The following is an 18,830-nucleotide window of genomic DNA, read 5'->3' on the forward strand; positions in this document are numbered from 1 at the left end:
CTCTTTTAAAGTAAACTTAAAAATGTTTGCCATAGAAAATTCCAACCAAAACTTGATTTTCCCTTTATTGCCGAAGAAAAAGCAAATTGAAATAACTACATAATCCATCAACTTTTGATGAATATTTGGAGTCAGAGGTTATGCCTAACAAAATTTGATTTGCATGTCTGCAGTGGAACACTACAAAGATCTCATTTGTTGCCTATAAAATGAATGGTTCAAACAAAGAAGGAACCAGTAATGCTCAGGAACTATTGATAGGAGGTAGTGATAGTGTTTTTCTATTGTTTGTTTGTTTGTTTGTTTTTAATTACACAGGAAAATTAGAGTGAACCAAAACTGTTATTTAAATATGAGGTTGAAAATGCATGTTATGTTTCCCTGGGGGAAAGTCTGCTTGATAGCAGAACCCTAGGATGATTATTCCTGTTTTATTTATTTCTTCTGTATTTACGTGTATTCTTGTGAACTTTGCTGTGGAATGGCTTAAAACAGATTGTGTTAACATACAGCCCTTGGGCCAGATCTGTCCTGCATGAGGCTCATATGGCATATTTGGAACCTGCAGAATGTAATCTCTCTTTTTTTAAATAAAGAAAGTTTCTATCCCTAAGTGTTGAGAAGATAACCTTTCAAATGTGAATTGAATATAAATCAACGAGCTGCCATCCTGAGTCTACAGACAGCGTGAAACAGTGACTGAGATGTGAGCTTGATTTGACCCTTGAGGGCACGTCTTCACTACCCGCCGATCCGGCGGGTAGCAATCGGTCTATCGGGGATCGACTTACCGCGTCTAGTGAAGACGCGATAAAATCGATCCCTGATGGCTCTACCGTCGACTCCGGAAATCCACCGCGGCAAGAGGCGGTAGCGGAGTCGACGGCGGCGCGGCAGCGGTCGACTTGCCGCCGTCCTCACAGCCAGGTAAGTCGACCTAAAATACGCCACTTCAGCTACGCTATTCATGTAGCTGAAGTTGCATATCTTAGGTCGACCCCCCACTGTAGTGTAGACCTAGAAGGGTATGTCTACACTGGCAGAGTTACATCGCTGGCAGTTACATCACTGCTCAGAGAGTGCTGAAGGGAAACCACTGTTGTGTGTTCACACTGTCGGCTGCCTGCGCAATAGCGTGTTCACACTTGCGGCGGTATTTGGAGCGGTGCTGTGGGCAGCTATCCCACAGAGCATCTCTTCCTCTTCTACCGCTAAGAGTTGTGGGAAGGCGGAGGGGGTTGTGGGACATCCTGGGTCCTGTCCCAATGCCCCGTGATGCATTGCTTCGCATCCCAGCAACCCCTGTGCTTCCGTCCGCATTTGGCGCCATCTTTCAATGGTTTGCATACTGCGCGCCCTGCCTCTTTGATCTGCAGGAATGGATCCCGCACTGTTGACCAATATGCTGCTCGCTCTCACTAACACGTCACATGTGGCAGTGGAGTTATACCTTAAACTACAAAGGCAAGGGAGGAGTTCGACATTGATCTCGCCACGCGTAGTAGCTACGACACGAGATTGCTTGTGGCATTCATGGAGGTGCTGACCACAGTGGAACTCCGCTTTTCTGCTCGGAAAAAAAGCACTGAGTGGTGGGATCATATCGTCATGCATGTCTGGGATGATGAGCAGTGGCTGCAGAACTTTTGGATAAGGAAAGCCACATTCAAGGGACTGTGTGATGAGCTTGCCCCAGACCCACGGCGCAAGGAACGAGAATGAGAGTTGTCCTGTTGTTGGAGAAGCGCGTGGCGATAGCACTGTGGAAGCTGGCTACTCCAGACTGCTACCGATCGGTTGCTAACCAGTTCAGAGTGGGAAAGTCGACCGTTGGACTCATGTTGATGGAAGTGTGCAGGGCCATTAATCACATCCTGCTCCGAAAAACTGTGACTCTGGGCAATGTGAGTGACATTGTGGATGGCTTTGCACAAATGGGCTTCCCTAACTGCGGAGGGGCGATAGATGGGACGCATATTCCAATTCTGGCACCAGACCACCTAGCCACGAGTACATTAATCGGAAGGCGTATTTCTCTATGGTTCTCCAGATACTTGTGAATCACCATGGGCGTTTCATGGACATTAACGCAGGCTGGTCCGGAAAGGTGCATGACGCACGCATCTTTCGGAACACTGGCCTGTTCAGGAAGCTGCAAGCAGGGACTTCTTCCCAGACCAGAAGATCATCATAGGGGAAGTTGAAATGCCCATTGTGATCCTGGGAGACCCTGCCTACCCCTTAATGCCATGGCTTATGAAGCCGTACACGGGGAACCTTGACAGCAGGAAGGAGCGGTTCAACAACAGGCTGAGCCAAGTGCAGAATGACTTTTGAGTGTGTTTTTGGCTGTTTAAAGGCCTGCTGGTGCTGCCTTTATGGGAGGCTGGACCTGGCCGATGACAATATTCCTATGCTTATAGGCGCGTGCTGTACACTCCATAATATTTGTGAAGGGAAGGATTAAAGCTTCACTCAGGGCTGGGCCACTGAGGCTCAGCGCCTGGAGGCTGAATTTGAACAGCCAGAGACCAGGGCTATTACAGGGGCGCAGCACAAGGCCATAAGGATCAGGGATGCCTTGAGGCAGCAATTTGAAGCTGAAAGCCACTAATATTTGTTGCTATGCTCAGGAGTGAAGTGCTTGTAATACTAGGAGGTGATTGTGATTGGTGCAGACGATGCACTATGAAGGTTTAAGAAAATTGCCTGTTGCTTTGCAGGTCTCTGTTTGCTTTCAATTAATGAAAGAAAGATTGCTTTCAAACCAAAACAATTCTTTTATTAAAAAACAACAACCGGAGGAGAGAGACAAACAAAAAAACACATCAGCACTGTGGGGGAGGGAGGGTCCCAGGCAGAGGTGGAGTCCTGGGACGGTTAAAGATTTGTGTATGTCCAGGTATCATATGCAACCTTGTCCTATGGAGTACAGTGCAGCGGGACTGTACTTCAGCCGGGCTAAACTGCAGAGGGGCGGGTAGTGAGTGCAGTGGGTACTGGGAGTCCGCAGGGCTGGACTGTGATTGGGCAGGAGTGGAATGCAGCAGGTACAGACTGGATCCAGGAGGTTGATAAGAGTGTGTTGGCTTCTGGGGGCCGCATGGGAAAGAGTTTTGCGGCTGCAGGAGAAGGCGGGTGCGGAGCTGCTTGGTTTGCAGTGCTAGTAGCACCTGCAGCGTGTCCGCTTGGCACTCCATAACGTTTAAGAGCCGCTCCGTGGCTTCATTCTGGCACGCCACGTTCTCCTTTCGGTCCCTCTTCTCACTGTCCTGCCTCTCCTTCAATTCTTGTTTTTCGGCCGCGGAGTGCATCATGACATCAAGCAGAAAGTCCTCTTTAGTTCTTCATGGCCACTTTCTAATTCTGCGTAGCCATTCAGCTGGAGATAACAAAGAGGGAGGCTGGGACCTCAAGGTCATATCTGTGAAGCCAAAATGCAACATTTTACAGAAGCAGTATTGTTTGCAACACACAGGCCACTGATTCAGTGATTTAAAACACAGCCATTATTCACACACCTGTCACTAATTGGCTGACCCCAGGCAAGAATACATGAGCCACAAGATCCCCAAAATGGTGAGTAACCGCAGGGGCAGGGGAAATCAGTGTTCTAGGACCGTACTGTACACTGGGCACCTGGCTCTTGGAGAGAGCTAGCACTGTAGGGGGGGGGCTTATAATCATTACTGTCCTCGCATTTTCCACAGGCTGTGTTCATTATGGAAGATATCTCACTGCTGAGGGTGAGCAGGAAATCAAGGGAGGGTCTTCTCCAAGACTGCGGCTTCCGCCCTGGCCCTTATGCGGCTCGCCTATGTGCAGCAATGGTCCTCCCCATAGTGATGGCAGAATGGCGTGGGAAAGTTACCCTTAATGGGGCAAGAAACAAATCAATTCTGCCAAAGAACCTGCGGCAGTGGATTGCCCAGTATCTCCTTGAGAGTTTCGTGGAGAGCTCTGAGGCAGATTCCCATGAAGTGACGGAATCAATCAACACCCTGTTCCGCCACTCAGACTAGCCATGTGGTGGTACACGCATCATACAGACACAAGCCTGCTTTCCGCAACCCTTCTGCCCCCAACAACTCACTTCAGCGATTCCCAAAATCAAAGCCACTTACCAGGGGCCTCCTCTCCTGTTTGTGCTTCACCAAACTCCGACAGCTGTGACTGGCTAGCCTCCTTCGGGGTAGAGAAGAGCTCCTGGTTGCATGCATCTCTGACCTCTGAGTCGTCCTCTGCCTCTTGGTCCCCCTCCCACTCCACATCCTTGTCCAAGATTTCCTCCTCCTGACTCAGACCACTCTTGACTGGCCCGTGAGCCACCGAAGTATCCACAGTGGCCTTTGCAGTGGAGGTGGGGTTGCCACCGAATATCGCGTCCAGCTCTTAGTAGAACTGGCAGCTCGTGGGCGCAGCACCGGAGAGGTGGTTTGCCTCCCACGCCTTGTGGTAGGTGTTCCGCAGCTCCTTCACTTTGACCCTGCACTGCAATGTGCCCTGGTCATGGCCCCTTTCTGTCATGCATCGTGAAATCTGTCCATAGGTATCATAATTCCTACGGCTGGAGCGCAGCTGGGACTGGACAGCCTCCTCTCCCCAAATGCTGATGAGGTCCAGCAGCTCGGCATTGCTCCAAGCGGGGGATCACCTGGTGCATGGAGCAGGCATGGTCACCTGGAAAGATGCACTGAGACCACTGCATGCTTCACCGAGCAAACAGGAAGGGGACTTTTAAAATTCCCAAAGAATTTAAGGGGTGGGGCTCACGGTTGGTTACCTGAGGACAGAGCAGTAGAGTTCTAACTGATGACCAGAGAGGCGAGAACAGGCATTGTGGGATACCTCCCAGAGGCCAATCACAGCACTGTAATCGACCAGGGTGTCTACACTGGCATCGCGGCACTGTAGCCCCAGCGCAGAGAGCTGTACGCCTCTCGTTGGGGTGGTTTTTTTACAGCAACTGCGCAGTTTCTGTGCACTAAGTGGCTTGGCAGTGTGTACACCTCGGGAGTTACACCACAGAAAGCTGCTTTACTGCGCAGAAACTTGCCAGTGGAGACAAGACCTAAGTACATGTAAAAAAATATAACACAATGAGGGTGGTAATTTTTTCCTCTTCTGTCTCTTCTTGGCTTTTCTTTTCTTTCCCATTCCAGCCATTACAATATCTTATTTTTTCTTGCATTAACATCTATTTTTTGTACTTATTTAAAATTTACTTTTGGGGCTGCCTGCAGATACACATAAATATATTTTGTGTTCAGAGCTGCAGTAAATCTCAGACTATCACAGCGTTCATCTTTTTCATTCCATACAGGGGTCTTTTTGACAGCAAATGCCACAATGATGAGATATACCTCCCTGTGCTGTGAAAACAGCATTCTTAAAATATTTCAGCTGCATCTCTCACTGGTAAAACATAACCTTTAGTGTCAAAGACTGCCATCTGACTTTGTGCAATTTAATAGATCTGAATTCTAGAAGTGCAGAGGGAAAGGTGCTGATTCAGAAAATTTTAACTTTAAGTGATTGATTCTGCATTCCTTCTACACTCAAAACTCCTCTTCGATTTTAGAGAACACTGTTACTATTGAGTTCATTAAGAGCCTTGAGTGTGCAAAGAATGTAGCATTATGGTCCGTAGGCCTCAATCTTGCAAATAAGTACTTGTACGTGGGCCAAACTTCATGCATGTGAGCAGTCCTATTGGACTTACATGTTTAAAGTTAAGCATTTGTATAAGTGAATGCAGGATCAGGGTCTTAGAAGAAAATTTTGGAATAGTTTACACTGGAATCTGCTGTGACTCTCTCAAATGCACTTTGTATAGCATTAAAGGTTGGAAAATGGCTTATTTTTAAAGATTTTATTTTACTCCATAAAGGTTGAGCTCTGCTTAACATTCTGCCAGATTTATTCATTTAACATTAATGGTTATATTGCCTCAACACTGTTAAAATCCTGTTGATTAAAGGTGATGATGATATTTCTCTAACAAGTGAGGCTATGTCTATACTACAGACCTTACAGCGGCACAGTTGTACTGATGCAGCCGCACCGCTGTAAAGTCTCCCGTGTAGCCGCTATACGCCAGGAGGAGAGAGCTCTCCTGCCAGCATAATTAAACCACCCTCAGCGAACGGCGGTAGCTAGGTCTGCAGGAAAGCGTCTCCCACTGACATAGTGCTATCCACACCAGTGCTTTTGTTGGTGAAACTTTTGTCAATCAGTGGTGTGGTTTTTTTCACATCCCTGACCGACAAAAGTTTTACCGACAAAAGTGCTAGGGTAGACAAAGCCTGAGTTAATAGATTTCAGTGAAAAGTAAAATAATTGAAAGATTTAGACCTGTAGTTAGTCTTTTTGACAAAACTGCAAAACAGGTTGGTCTTGGGCCATGTCTGTAATTGTTACTGTGAGGTACCTAGCATATTTGTAGGAGCTTAATAATAATAATAATTAATATAGTGTTATTACTCGCCTGGGGTGAAACAGCTGCTTCTGAAATCTAGGATATTCATTCAGCAAAAATTCAATTACTTAATACTACTATCATTATTATTTATACAGTGTCACAGATGTGCATAATGCTTTACATGCAAATAAAAGATACAGTCCCATCTTACATTGTCAGTGTCCAGTCCTGCAAAGTGCTGAGTGCCTCCTGGGAGGACAGAAAGTCCTGAGGTCCTGTACCCTACAGGCTTCATTCTTCTCTGATTTTACACCAATTACACACCATTCTAACTCCAGTGAATTCAGTGGCGTTACTTCTGAGTTACACCAGCATAAGTGATAAAATAATCGGACTATATACGTTTGGGCCTAGGGTTAGATAAAACACGAAATAGCACAGGGATGAGGATTAATGGACGTCAATCCACAAAAAACTATACGAACACTAAACCCAGCTATGGGCAACTCTGTGTATCCAGCGTATTCAGGATAGGAGATTAAAGAGAGAGCTCCACAGGTTAGAGCTAAATATTAAACCCATTGAAGTCAATGGGCTTTTGCCCTATTTTAATAGGATCAGGATTTGTCTTTTAGTATTTTTTTGTAACTCTCCCATAGCAAACATATATTAAAATCATTTTTTTCAAAAAGAGGGAAAAATCATATAAGCATTAGAATGTTGATATTACATTCCAGAGAATTAGCCACAGACTGTAACAGTGATTGGCTCAATACAGCTGTCATTCAGAAATACAGTGAGCAGCCATGTTTTATGATAATTAATATACTTCACAAAGGGTATTATGTGTGAAAAGGCTGCAGCTTTTTGAAAAGAACTTCACAGGCAGCCAGCCAAGTGGAACAATTTGTCATGAAGAGGCGCAGGTCTCAGACCAGCCAACCTTTACTTAAGAGTTCTTGTTAAAACATAAACTGTTTATCCAATATCTGTTGAATATTCAAGCATGAGGGCACCTTGTGGTCATCTGGAAATATTGCTGAATTAAACACTGTTAGATGAGTGTGTTGGTATAGTCATCCTTTCTCTCACCAGGGGCCTCTCTGCCCCGCACAAATGAGCTGCTCAGAAATTGTCTCTTCTGTATCCATATTTCATTTCCCTCAGTTTTCATTGTGCAATTCCACAGTGTCCTAAAACAATTTCTTCCATGTTTTGAAAAATGGTTTTTATGATGTATTTGTATTGCAATAAAGGCCTAGGAGCCCCAGTCACAGGGCAGGACCCCATTATGCTAGGCACTCTACAAACACAAAACAAATAGGGTCCCTCCCTGCCCCACAGACCTTACTATTTAAGAATAAGACAAGGGACAACAGATGAAGACAGGCAGGCAGAGCACAATGAAACAATAAGACAATACTGGCCAGCATGACAGGCAGTGGTATCAGTACCCTAACTACTTAACCATTGCCCAGTTTTTATAGGCCACACAGCAAGGGAGAGTTTTAAGGAGGGATTTGAAGAAGGAAGATGAGTTGGTTGGGTGGATATTATGGGAGCTTCTCTCATGTGACAGGCAGCATGGGAGAAAGGTGCTTGTTTCAAAATGCAACAATTGGGTGAGGAAAATGGCATCAATGAGCAGTAGGTGAAAGTTGACACGATACTCCATGACAAATGATAGGAAAGGTTGGGGATAGGCTGTGAAGGGCCTTGAAAGTGAAGACATGTAGTTTGTGTTTGGTGCCATTGAGAAAGGGGAGCCAGTGGAAGGATTCAAAGACAGGAGTGACATGGTCAAAGTGAGGAAGTAGCACAATGATCTTTGCAGAAGTTATTGAATAGATAGAAAACTGGACCTTTTCAAATCAAATGTTGCAATATTTGATTGTCTAACAATAGATCAGATATGCTGCACACCTTTTGTCACTTCAGCATGATATTGTCATGTCATTATATTCACAGGCTTGACTAAAGATTAGGGCTGTCAAGCGATTAAAAAAATTAATCGTGATTAATGGCGCTGTTAAACAATAATAGAATTCCATTTATTTAAATATTTTTGGATGTTTTCTACATTTTCAAATATTTTTATTTCAATTACAACACAGAATACAAAGAGTAAAGTGATCACTTTATATTTATTTTTATTACAAATATTTGCACTGTAAAAAACAAAAAAAATAGTATTTTTCAATTCACCTCATACAAGTACTGTAGTACAATCTCTTTATCATGAAAGTTGAACTTACAAATGTAGAATTATGTACAAAAAAAACTGCATTCAAATAAAACAATGTAAAACTTTAGAGCCTACAAGTCCACTCAGTCAAACCAAACAAGTTTGGTTACAATTTGCAGGAGATAATGCTGCTCGGTTCTTGTTTACAATGTCACCTGAAAGTGAGAACGGGCAGTCACATGGCACTGTTGTAGCCGGCGTCGCAAGATATTTACATGCCAGATGTGCTAAAGATTCATATGTCCCTTCATGCTTCATCCACCATTCCAGAGGACATGCGTCCATGCTGATGATGGGTTCTGCTCAATAACGATCCAAAGCGGAGTGGACCAACGCATCTTCATTTTCATCATCTGAGTCAGATGCCACCAAGAGAAGGTTGATTTTCTTTTTTGGTGGTTTGGGTTCTGTAGTTTCCGCATCGGAGTGTTGCTCTTTTAAGACTTCTAAAAGCATGCTCCACACCTCGTCCCTCTCAGATTTTGGAAGGCACTTGAGATTCTTAAAACTTGAGTCAAGTGCTGTAATCTCACACTGGTACCTTCTTTGCGTTTTGTCAAATCGGCTTTGAAAATGTTTTTAAAACGAACATGGGCTGGGTCATCATCCAAGACTGCTATAACATGAAATGTGGGTAAGAAAAAACAGGAGACATACAATTCTCCCGCAAGGAGTTCAATCACAAATTTAATTTAATTTTAAGGAGCATCATCAGCATGGAAGCATGTCCTCTGGAATGGTGGCCAATGCATGAAGGGGCATATGAATGTTTAGCATATCTGGCGCATAAATACTTTGCAACGCTAGCTACAAAAGTGCCATGTGAACGCCTGTTCTCACTTTCAGGTGACATTGTAATTAAGAAGCAGGCAGCATTATCTCCCATAAATGTAAACAAACTTGTCTGTCTTAGCGATTGGCTGAACAAGAAGTAGGACTGAGTGGACTTGTGGGCTCTAAAGTTTTACATTGTTTTGTTTTTGAGTGCAGTTATGTAATAAAAAAAATCTACATTTGTAAGTTGCATTTTCACCATAGAGATTGCCCTATGGTATTTGCATGAGGTGAATTGAAAAAGACTATTTCTTTTATCATTTTTACAGTGCAAATATTTGTAATAAAAATAATAATATAAAGTGAGCACTGTACACTTTGTATTCTGTGTTGTAATAGAAATCAATATATTTGAAAATGTAGAAAAACATCCAAAATATTTAATAAATTTCAATTGGTATTCTATTGTTTGAGTGCAATTAATCACAATTAATTTTTTGGAGTTAATTGTGTAAGTTAACTGCGATTAATCAATAGCCCTACTAACGATTTGTTAAAACACCCTAAGTGCTGTGTGAGTTTACTGTTTTTCAAGTACTGTGTCAGTCAATGCCATCTGCCTATCTCTGTCCTTCTTTGAAGTGGCACACAAAACCACATTGTGGGCTTAACAGGTCATCCCCACTATTCCATTAATTCAACTGTACAGTCTATATTTTATATAAAAATTCTCAGGTCCAAATTATTCTGTTACACAAACATGTATCTAGAGAAAATCCACTGCTATCCATGGAGTTAGTTTGAATGTACAGGGTGTATCTGAGAGCACAATTTGTCCCTCAGTTTTTTATCTGAATGAGGAACACAGATTCTAGATTTAATTCCACATGCTGAGTTCAGAATACTGACTCCCTAGCTGCCAAAGTCTTCCAGTGTGACTCTCAACTGCACAGAATTTGAATGCCTAAATTTATCCAGTTCCGTATAATGCTGAAAATGAGATTGAATTTCCATACTGGAAAGTGGCTTTTAAAAGTATGATAAATTTACTATCAATAACAATATTTTTCTCATAATACATCTTTACTGGTGGGCCATGATATCTGAGTATCTACAACTGAGGTTAACCTCTAGCACAGTACTTTAATTTCACATTCAGGATGAACCGTGACATCCAGAGTCCCCAAAGCAGGCCTGGTCTATACCAACTGACTGGTATACCTTGTAATCATAATATGCGTGCAGCACCTCATAATAGCCTTCTTAAGTGTTTCACAAATATTAGTTGCACTGGTTTGTTACAATATCTGAGATAGGGTGACCAGACGTCCCGATTTTATCGGGACTGTCCCGATATTTGCTTGTTTGTCCCGCGTCCTGACCAATGTTAGGTTGGGACACTGGACAAACAAGCAAAGGCTCCGGAGCCCAGAAGGGCTCATGCCCCCTCCCGCCCCAACTCTGCCCCTTCCTTCCCCCATTGGCTCCCTCCCCAAATCCCCGCCTCTTCCCCAAGCACGCCATTCCTCCTCCCTCCACAAGCGCTGGAGGGAGGCCCCGGAGACGCAGGGGGAGCGCGGGGCTGGGGTGAGTGAGAGTCCGGCCTGGCCCCGAGTGCAGGCAGGACTCAGTCGGGCGGTACCTGGAGGGAGAGTAGGGGGGCGGCCCGCGGGGCCAGGCAGCGGCTGTTCTCCCCCCCTGGGCAGCGGGACTCGGGAGCAGCCGCTGCTGCAGCTCCCACTGCCGCGGGGGGAGGAAGCGGCCACGGCGCTGGGCGGCTGCGGCTCTGGCACCTGGGCCCGAACCCCCCGAGCCCGGGCCTGTTGCAGGGACCCAGCAGCGCGCACGCTGCGCCCAGCCCCTGGCCAGTCGCGTCTGGGCTGCTGCCCAGCTGGTGCAATCCCACGGCGGCCCCGGGGCGGAGGCATCGGCAGCCCAGCCCCGTTCGTTCCCCTGCAGGTCCCGAGCGGGACGGCGGGGCTGGGGCCTGTTGCCCCCACTCCAGGGCCGCCCGCGGGATTGCACCAGCTGGGCAGCCAGCCCAGACGCGACTGGCCAGGGGCTGGGTGCAGCATGTGCGCTGCTGGGTCCCCGCAACAGGCCCAGGCTCGGGAGGTTCGTGGGCGCCAGAGCCACAGCCGCTGAGCGCCGTGGCCGCTTCCTCCCCCCCGTGGCAGTGGGAGCTGCAGCAGCGGCTGCTCCCGAGTCCCGCTGCCCAGGGGGGGAGAACAGCCGCTGCCTGGCCCCGCGGGCCGCCCCCCTACTCTCCCTCCAGGTACCGCCCGACTGAGTCCTGCCTGCGCTCGGGGCCAGGCCGGACTCTCACTCACCCCAGCCCCACGCTCCCCCTGCGTCTCCAGGGCCTCCCTCCAGCGCTTGTCGCCGAAGGGGGGGGGTTTTTTTTTTTTTTTGCTCCGCCCCCCTGCGTCCCGATATTTGACCGGGGTGATCTGGTCACCCTAATCTGAGATGAGGTCTTTAGCAGTGTAGTATTAGATGATTTCTTCCTAGAGTAACTTCACCAACAATACAATGTTTTGTGTTGGGAAATTATCCAAAAACCCCTGTTCCCAACAACATAGCTGAGCACTACCAGTGCTTCATGAATCCCAGAATGTATTGGTACAACCATGGTTGTAAGTAGAGCTGTGTGAATAATGATTTTTTTTGGTTCATGGGTAATTCCAAAAAAATGTGTGTGGGGGAATCATTTTGGGTCAAACTGAATTTTTTTTTTTTTGAAATTTTCAGTAAATCAAAAAGAAAAAAAAAAAAGGGGGGGGAGATTTTGTTCATTCTGAAAAGAAACATGTTATTTCAATTTTGAGTGTTTTAAAAATAAGATGGAAGGAAATTTCTAAAGGAACCAAAAAATCAAAACATTTAATTTTGCAAATGTAATTAAATGTTCTGACTCTTGAGATTTTTTGTTTGTTTGTTTTTTGACATGAACAATTTAGCAAACTACTTTGTGAAGTGTTTGGTTGCTGAATCTGAATTTTTTTGCAGAAAAAAGTTTTGGACAAAAAAAATTAGCCCAGCTCAGGTAAGATGTGTTTTGTGAACACCAAAATGGTTCTATCAGTAGGCTTGTTGCTGTGTGAACTTGCTAAACTCTTGCAAGAATAAGTTGGACCACCATGTCATGCAACTCATGTCCTTGCAACAGATTCCTCACTTAATGGAGACACACCGTAAGGATTTATTTTGCAAAATTTCCCATCATTGCTCCCACTAGTAGGAAAATGTAAGAAAAAAGTCCTTTTTTGTAGGCAAGACAATGGTGACAGTACATTGTTTCAATGACATATCAATGCTGACCTTCATCTTTTACACAAAATGCATTGTATCTGCCACTTGGAGAGGGATCATTTTCAATGTTAACATCGATAGCTTTCACACTCTGCTGGTTGCTGCCTGTCTTACTGCACACCATTGTCCTAAAATAGAGAAGAAGGAGAACAAAATCAGAAGTTCTGCAGGAACTGTACTGCACATATAGGTGAAATTGGTTGGCCTTATATCACTTCATAGACTCATAGACTTCAAGGTCAGAAGGGATCATTATGATCTTCTAGTCTGACCTCCTGCACAATGCAGGCCACAGAATCTCACCCACCCGCTCCTGTAACAAACCCCTGACCTATGTCTGAGCTATTGAAGTCCTCAACTTGTGGTTTAAAGACTTCAAGGTGCAGAGAATCCTCCAGCAAGTGACCCGTGCCCTGTGCCCCACGCTGCAGAGGAAGGCGAAAAACCCCCAGGGCCTCTGCCAATCTACCTTGGAGGAAAATTCCTTCCCGACCCCAAATATGGCGATCAGCTAAGGCCTGAACATGTGGGCAAAACTCACCAGCCAGACTCCCAGGAAAGAATTCTCTGTAGTAACTCAGATCCCAGCCTATCTAGTGTCCCATCATAGGCCATTGGGCATATTTACCGCTAATAGTCAAAGATCTATTAATTGCCAGAATTAGGCTATTCCATCATACAGTCAGGGAACAGCATTGCATCAGTCTTATATTGTCAGGACTGAACTTCTGAGGAGCTTGCACTGGGGTAGTAATGTGGAAAAGGCCATTCTGGTAAAGAATAGATAAGAGAGACAAGTAATTTTTTTAAATGCCTGGTCATATATTAATTCATATATTAATTCAAGGGCACAGGAAGCACTAAAAGTTTAGGACTGGCATTTGAAAGAGTGATAGCAAGTTTCAGTTTGTGCACAGTATGTCTAAACATTGGGACAAATCCCAAGTCCTGCCTAAGGGCCATATGATGCTTCACTTACAACAGTGTAAATCCACAGCAACAATGTTGGCTTCCACAGTGTACTCCAGATTGAAAACAGTTTAAATCAGAGCAGAATTTGGCCTTCTGTCTTTTTTAGTTCTTTACTCAAGTAAACTCCTATTAAAGTGGGAGTTTAATAGGATTTAATAGGAGTTTTGCCTGAGTACAAATTAGGTAAAGATCCCAGGATTTCCTATTATCACCAATAATTCAAAAAAAATTATTAAAATAATACCCTTAGTATTTTATCATATTTGTTCAGTTAATCTGTTTGACACTGATTTGCAACATCGTAGGCAAATCACTTCACTTTTCTGTCTCAGGGTATATCTATACTGTGCAGTTTTCAGCTCAAGTGGACGTATGCACTAGCTTTGATCAAGCTAGCATGCTACAAATAGCAGTGTAGCCACAGCGGCGCATGCAGCAGCATAGGCTAGCCACCCGAGTATAATCTCCTCCAAGATCCCGTGTGTATACTCACAAGGTTGCCCCGTGCCACCAGCTGTGCTGCCTTGTCTAAGCTGCTGTTTTTAGTGCACTACCTGGATTAAAACTACTGTGTTTTTGTCTACCCAAGCTGGAGATTACACCTCCAGCTGCAGCATATATATACCTCAGTTACTGCACCTATAGAATGGGAATAATATTTACTCACCTACCTATATCTCAGAGGTGTTGTGAGGATTAATTAATCTCTAATGTCTAAAGGCATCAGCTCCATAACAAAAATGTGATCTCTGCCCCGAAAAGCTGATGGTCAAAATCTATCTTAAGTAGATCTGGCCTTCCTCACTGTAGTATCTGACCACCTCACAACTCCCCTGTGAGGTAGGGCAGTATCATTATCCGCATTTTATAGAAGAGGAACTGAAGTACAGAGAGGCAAGTGACTTGCCCAAGGTCACACAATATGTCTGTGGTAGAGTAGAGAATTAAACCCACATCTCCTGAGTCCTAGAGCAATGCTTTAACTATTGGACTATCCTACAGTAGGGGGATAAAGCAAACAAATAGAGGAATAAAAGGTAACAATGAGAAAATTATGATCTGTGTGATAAGCAGCAGTCAGAGCACACCAGCTAACCAGTGTCAAGTTTTTTGTAGGTGTTGAAGCAGAGGTGAGTTTTAGGAAGCAATCTGAAGGAAGCAACGTGGTGGTTTTGCAGATTTGTAAAGGGGGCTCTTTCTAAGCATAATGGGGGACAGGAGAAGAGCATGAAGTTGTTTAATGGAAAATTAGACAATTAGACAATGAAGTCTGGCATCGCTGACAGTGGAGGTGGGAATATACGTCTGATAGAATATGAAAAATGATAAATAGGGTGAAATAGTCCATGGAGGGTCTTTAAAGTAAAGACAAATAGTTGTTATTCTACTGCAGCTGTGAATCTGGTAAACAATATAAACCTTTCTAAGACTGATACAGGATGTGCTTAGGGGCCATTCCTGGGTGAGTGGATAGGCACAAAAATGGCACAAAGTGCACTACTACTTGTAGTAAGATGAGGCCCTGACACATAAACCCTTGGTATCAGAGGCCCGGTATGAGGCCTAAGGCCTGAGCTAAAGTAACGGTCAAGACTTTGCTAATATAAAGCAAAGTTAAGCTGTGAGCCAGAGGCAGGTCCTGCTCACAGAAGCTGGCAAGGAAAGGGCTGAGGTTGCACAAACATATACCTACAATGTATTGGATACTACAGATATAAACATATGGTACTAGAATACTCTGATACTGGCACATTCCACTCAGATAACAAGGAACAGGGAACAAGGAACTTTTGACCCATCCTAACGATAGGGTCAAAAGGATAATATGATGGATAGAGTTGTTTTGTTCGAACCAACATGTACAAGGTGAGAGGCGGCACCTTACTGCTTAGATGGGTTGTACCCAGGACCGGCTCTAGGCACCAGCGTTCCAAGCATGTGCTTGGGGTGGCCATTTTCAAGGGGCGGCACTCCATTTTGTTTTTGTTTTGTTTTTTTGCTTCGGTGGCGGCACTCCGGCCCCTTTTTTGCTTGGGGCGGCAAAAAACCTGGAGCCGGCCCTGGTTGTACCTTGCTACGTAGAGGGGTTGCACCTCAATACGTCAGGAGTGATACTTGTTTGTATCTGTGTATAAGAATGCATCCCTGGGGCGGTGTCTTTGTCTGGCCTAGAGGGTAGTGGAGAGTCCTGCCACTGACTGAGACGGTCCATTGTCAGGGGCAGATATTCGTAGTATGTCCCGTAGAGTCTGCGGGGAATTATTACTGTGCTTCGTTTGGCAATAAACCTGGCCGGGTGCCTTCGTACTTTATCAGAGTCTGTGGTCTTTGGGGGTTCTCTCGGGGTCTGCTGTGTCAGCTATCTGCGCAGAGCCGGGGCAGCACACAGAGGGAACATACGCACGTAGCCGACTGATATCAACATTGAACAGAGCAGAGCACCACACCGGTAGCGTCTGATGACACTACTGTCAAAAGTGACTCTTGAAACTGACACCCACATTTTTTGTGTCTGTGATTTCAGATAAAATATGCTCCATTTACAAGCAAAATACGTGTTTTTTTTTCCCTACCTGCAAGCCCTGAAAACTCAGCTCGAGACCCTGGAGTCAAGATAGTCTCTTTTTTCCTTATACATCTTCCTCACCTACAATTAAGGTTCTGTAGAACAAATTATGTTCTCACTGGCACTTATGCAATCCCACCATCTTCCAGTTATGCCCTCAGTAACACCTATGCCATCCTATTGCATTTAATGAGTTTTAACACAAGTGACAAATTCGAACTAAGTATACAATTCTGTTAATGTTGAACAAAAAAGGGCATAGAATCCATCTCTCTCCATCTCAGCTATGGTGTCTCTACAGAACTAAGAGGTGCAAACAGTAGTATATTATAGATGAAGCTGTTAGCACTGCCTATACTTATGGCTACTCAAACTTACCATTATAAGATCCTATTCTGAGTTGCTTATAATTTTGATTAACACTGGCTGAAACTTCCCGTGCTGGCATCTACCGTAGGCTGAATTTTTTGGGAAAGTTTCAGCAAAAAATGGTTCAGACATTTCCAAGGATTAGATTAGGGAAAAATACACTGTTTTGCCCATGCTAAAAAAAAATTCTTATGAATGTTTCATTGAGAAACTATAGCACCTCCATGCTTTAGAGCAGGGACATGACATTTTGGCAGGGATGCACTTGATGGCAAGGGTGGGGTTTTTTTTATTTTTATTTTTATTTATTTTTTGCTGTTCTTTTGAAAATCTGCTTGAATTTCTGAATTGCCGAGTTGAAAGCCTTTTAAAAATCTGTTCCCGTATGCTTAGCAGAGACTTGTTAGACTTTGGCAGCTAAATTCTTCCAAGATTCCATCTTCACTGAGCATGCTCCATCCCAGGGATGCAGGGACTATGCAATTGTACCACTCTACTTGGCACTGGTGAGGCCTCAGCTGGAGTATTGTGTCCAGTTTTAGGCACAACACTTTAAGAAAGATGTGGATAAATTAGAGAAAGTCCAGAGGAGAGCAACAAAAATGATAAAAGGTTTTGAAAACCTGACCTATGAGAATAGGTTAAAAAGAAAACTGGTTATATTTATTCTTGAGAAAGAAAGACTGAGGGGAGACCTGATAACTCTTCATATCATACATATATGTGTTCAAAATATTGTTATTCTTAAAAATTGTTTTGAAGGCTTACAAAGTTAAAACAATACTAATGAACTATTAAAATATACTACATCATAAAAATTGATGGTCTCATTACTTCCTTTTTAACTTTCTAGAATAAAGATGTCATTCACAAGTTGATACCAGAATCTAATTTCTGGCACCATAAGCACAATACAAGTTATGTTCATGTAAATATTTCAGATATACAGAAGTTCAAAAAAATGAAAACTTGGAAAACCTCATCAGACAGTCCGCCATAACCCCCCCCCCCCCCAAACCGCACCCCTCTGATGCATTTTTTCCTCCTGGAAAAACAACACTGCACTTGATGGGCTCATTTTACATAAAAAGCGTTCATGTGCATGCACGTTCATTCACACATGCATGTGTGAGTAGGAAGTAAATCTTTAGATTTTCCCTCCTACTGCATAAGGATGTGGTCCTGCCAAGACTTATGCACATGCTTAACTTTACTATTGAAATAAATGGAATTACATGGTAATAAATTCTTGCAGCGTCTGTGCCTAAGTGCGTTCTAGCTGTTTGATCCTTTCAACCGTAACAATTTGTTTGAATCATTTTATATGCAAACAAAATCTCACTGAAAGTCAGTGGGACGTAGACTTACAAGCCTAAATCACTTCAGAAAATGAGATTTAACTGCCTAAATCACTTAGGCTTTGCAATGCTGAGCAGCGAAACATCTAAATATCTTTAAAAGTCTGGATCTATGTGTCTAAAGTTTAGTACCCAAAATCCGAGGCACTCTGAATCAGAGAGTGAAAATTTGCCCCACAGTAAATTCAGTGGGAATTTTGGTCACTCATGATCTCTGAAAACACTGCTCTACAGCCAAAATGCTTCTGAAATAAATGTAGTCAAACTTTACTAATTCTGGGTCACTGAGAACGAAAATGATGCTTAAAATTGTTGATTGGCTCTAGTTTTCAAGATATGCTATTGGGTCAGTATATACGACCCTTGACTTGGGAATGGCGGAGGATAAGTGAGTTATAAAGGGAAGGGATCTCAATTTAAACCAGAAATGACTAAAATACATCTTTGACTGGACCTATGAATAAATCTATGATTGGGTTTGGACAGTACTTGCTTTTTAGGCAAAACAATGAATGATGCAATCTGAAGCTGGTATTGCGTCATACATGATATGAATTGCATCATGTTATTCCTAGAGGTCATGGATGATGCAATCCTAACGAAGCTTACATCACTCTGCTGAACAAATTGCCCTATATCAGCTCTAGAAATCATACAGTGTCGTGCTCTCTTATTTGTCAGTGTTTGATTTTGCAAAGGGACACATTTCTGTTTAGCCAAAGTGAGCAGAGATGCCTCGTACTTGTGTGAACAGTGCAGATAACTTCTGCTATGTTTGTGGTGAAGTGACTTTTGCATCACAAAAGCGCAGTA

The 18,830-nt window shown here is 43.9% G+C and overlaps 1 protein-coding gene across 1 annotated transcript in view; it reads right to left on the reverse strand.

The window, feature by feature from the left end:
- Positions 1-18,830, reverse strand: part of LOC112118707 (sushi domain-containing protein 5) — a 65,862-nt gene that overhangs the window by 28,823 nt on the left and 18,209 nt on the right. Inside the window, exon 3 of the mRNA XM_024217121.2 lies at positions 12,762-12,880. Coding sequence (XP_024072889.2) covers positions 12,762-12,880 — 119 coding nt within the window. The remainder of the gene's footprint in view (positions 1-12,761; positions 12,881-18,830) is intronic.

Source organism: Terrapene carolina, unplaced genomic scaffold (assembly GCF_002925995.2).
Source record: "Terrapene carolina triunguis isolate 2854851 unplaced genomic scaffold, T_m_triunguis-2.0 Scaffold33715, whole genome shotgun sequence".
In the NCBI taxonomy this organism is placed as follows: domain Eukaryota; kingdom Metazoa; phylum Chordata; order Testudines; family Emydidae; genus Terrapene; species Terrapene triunguis.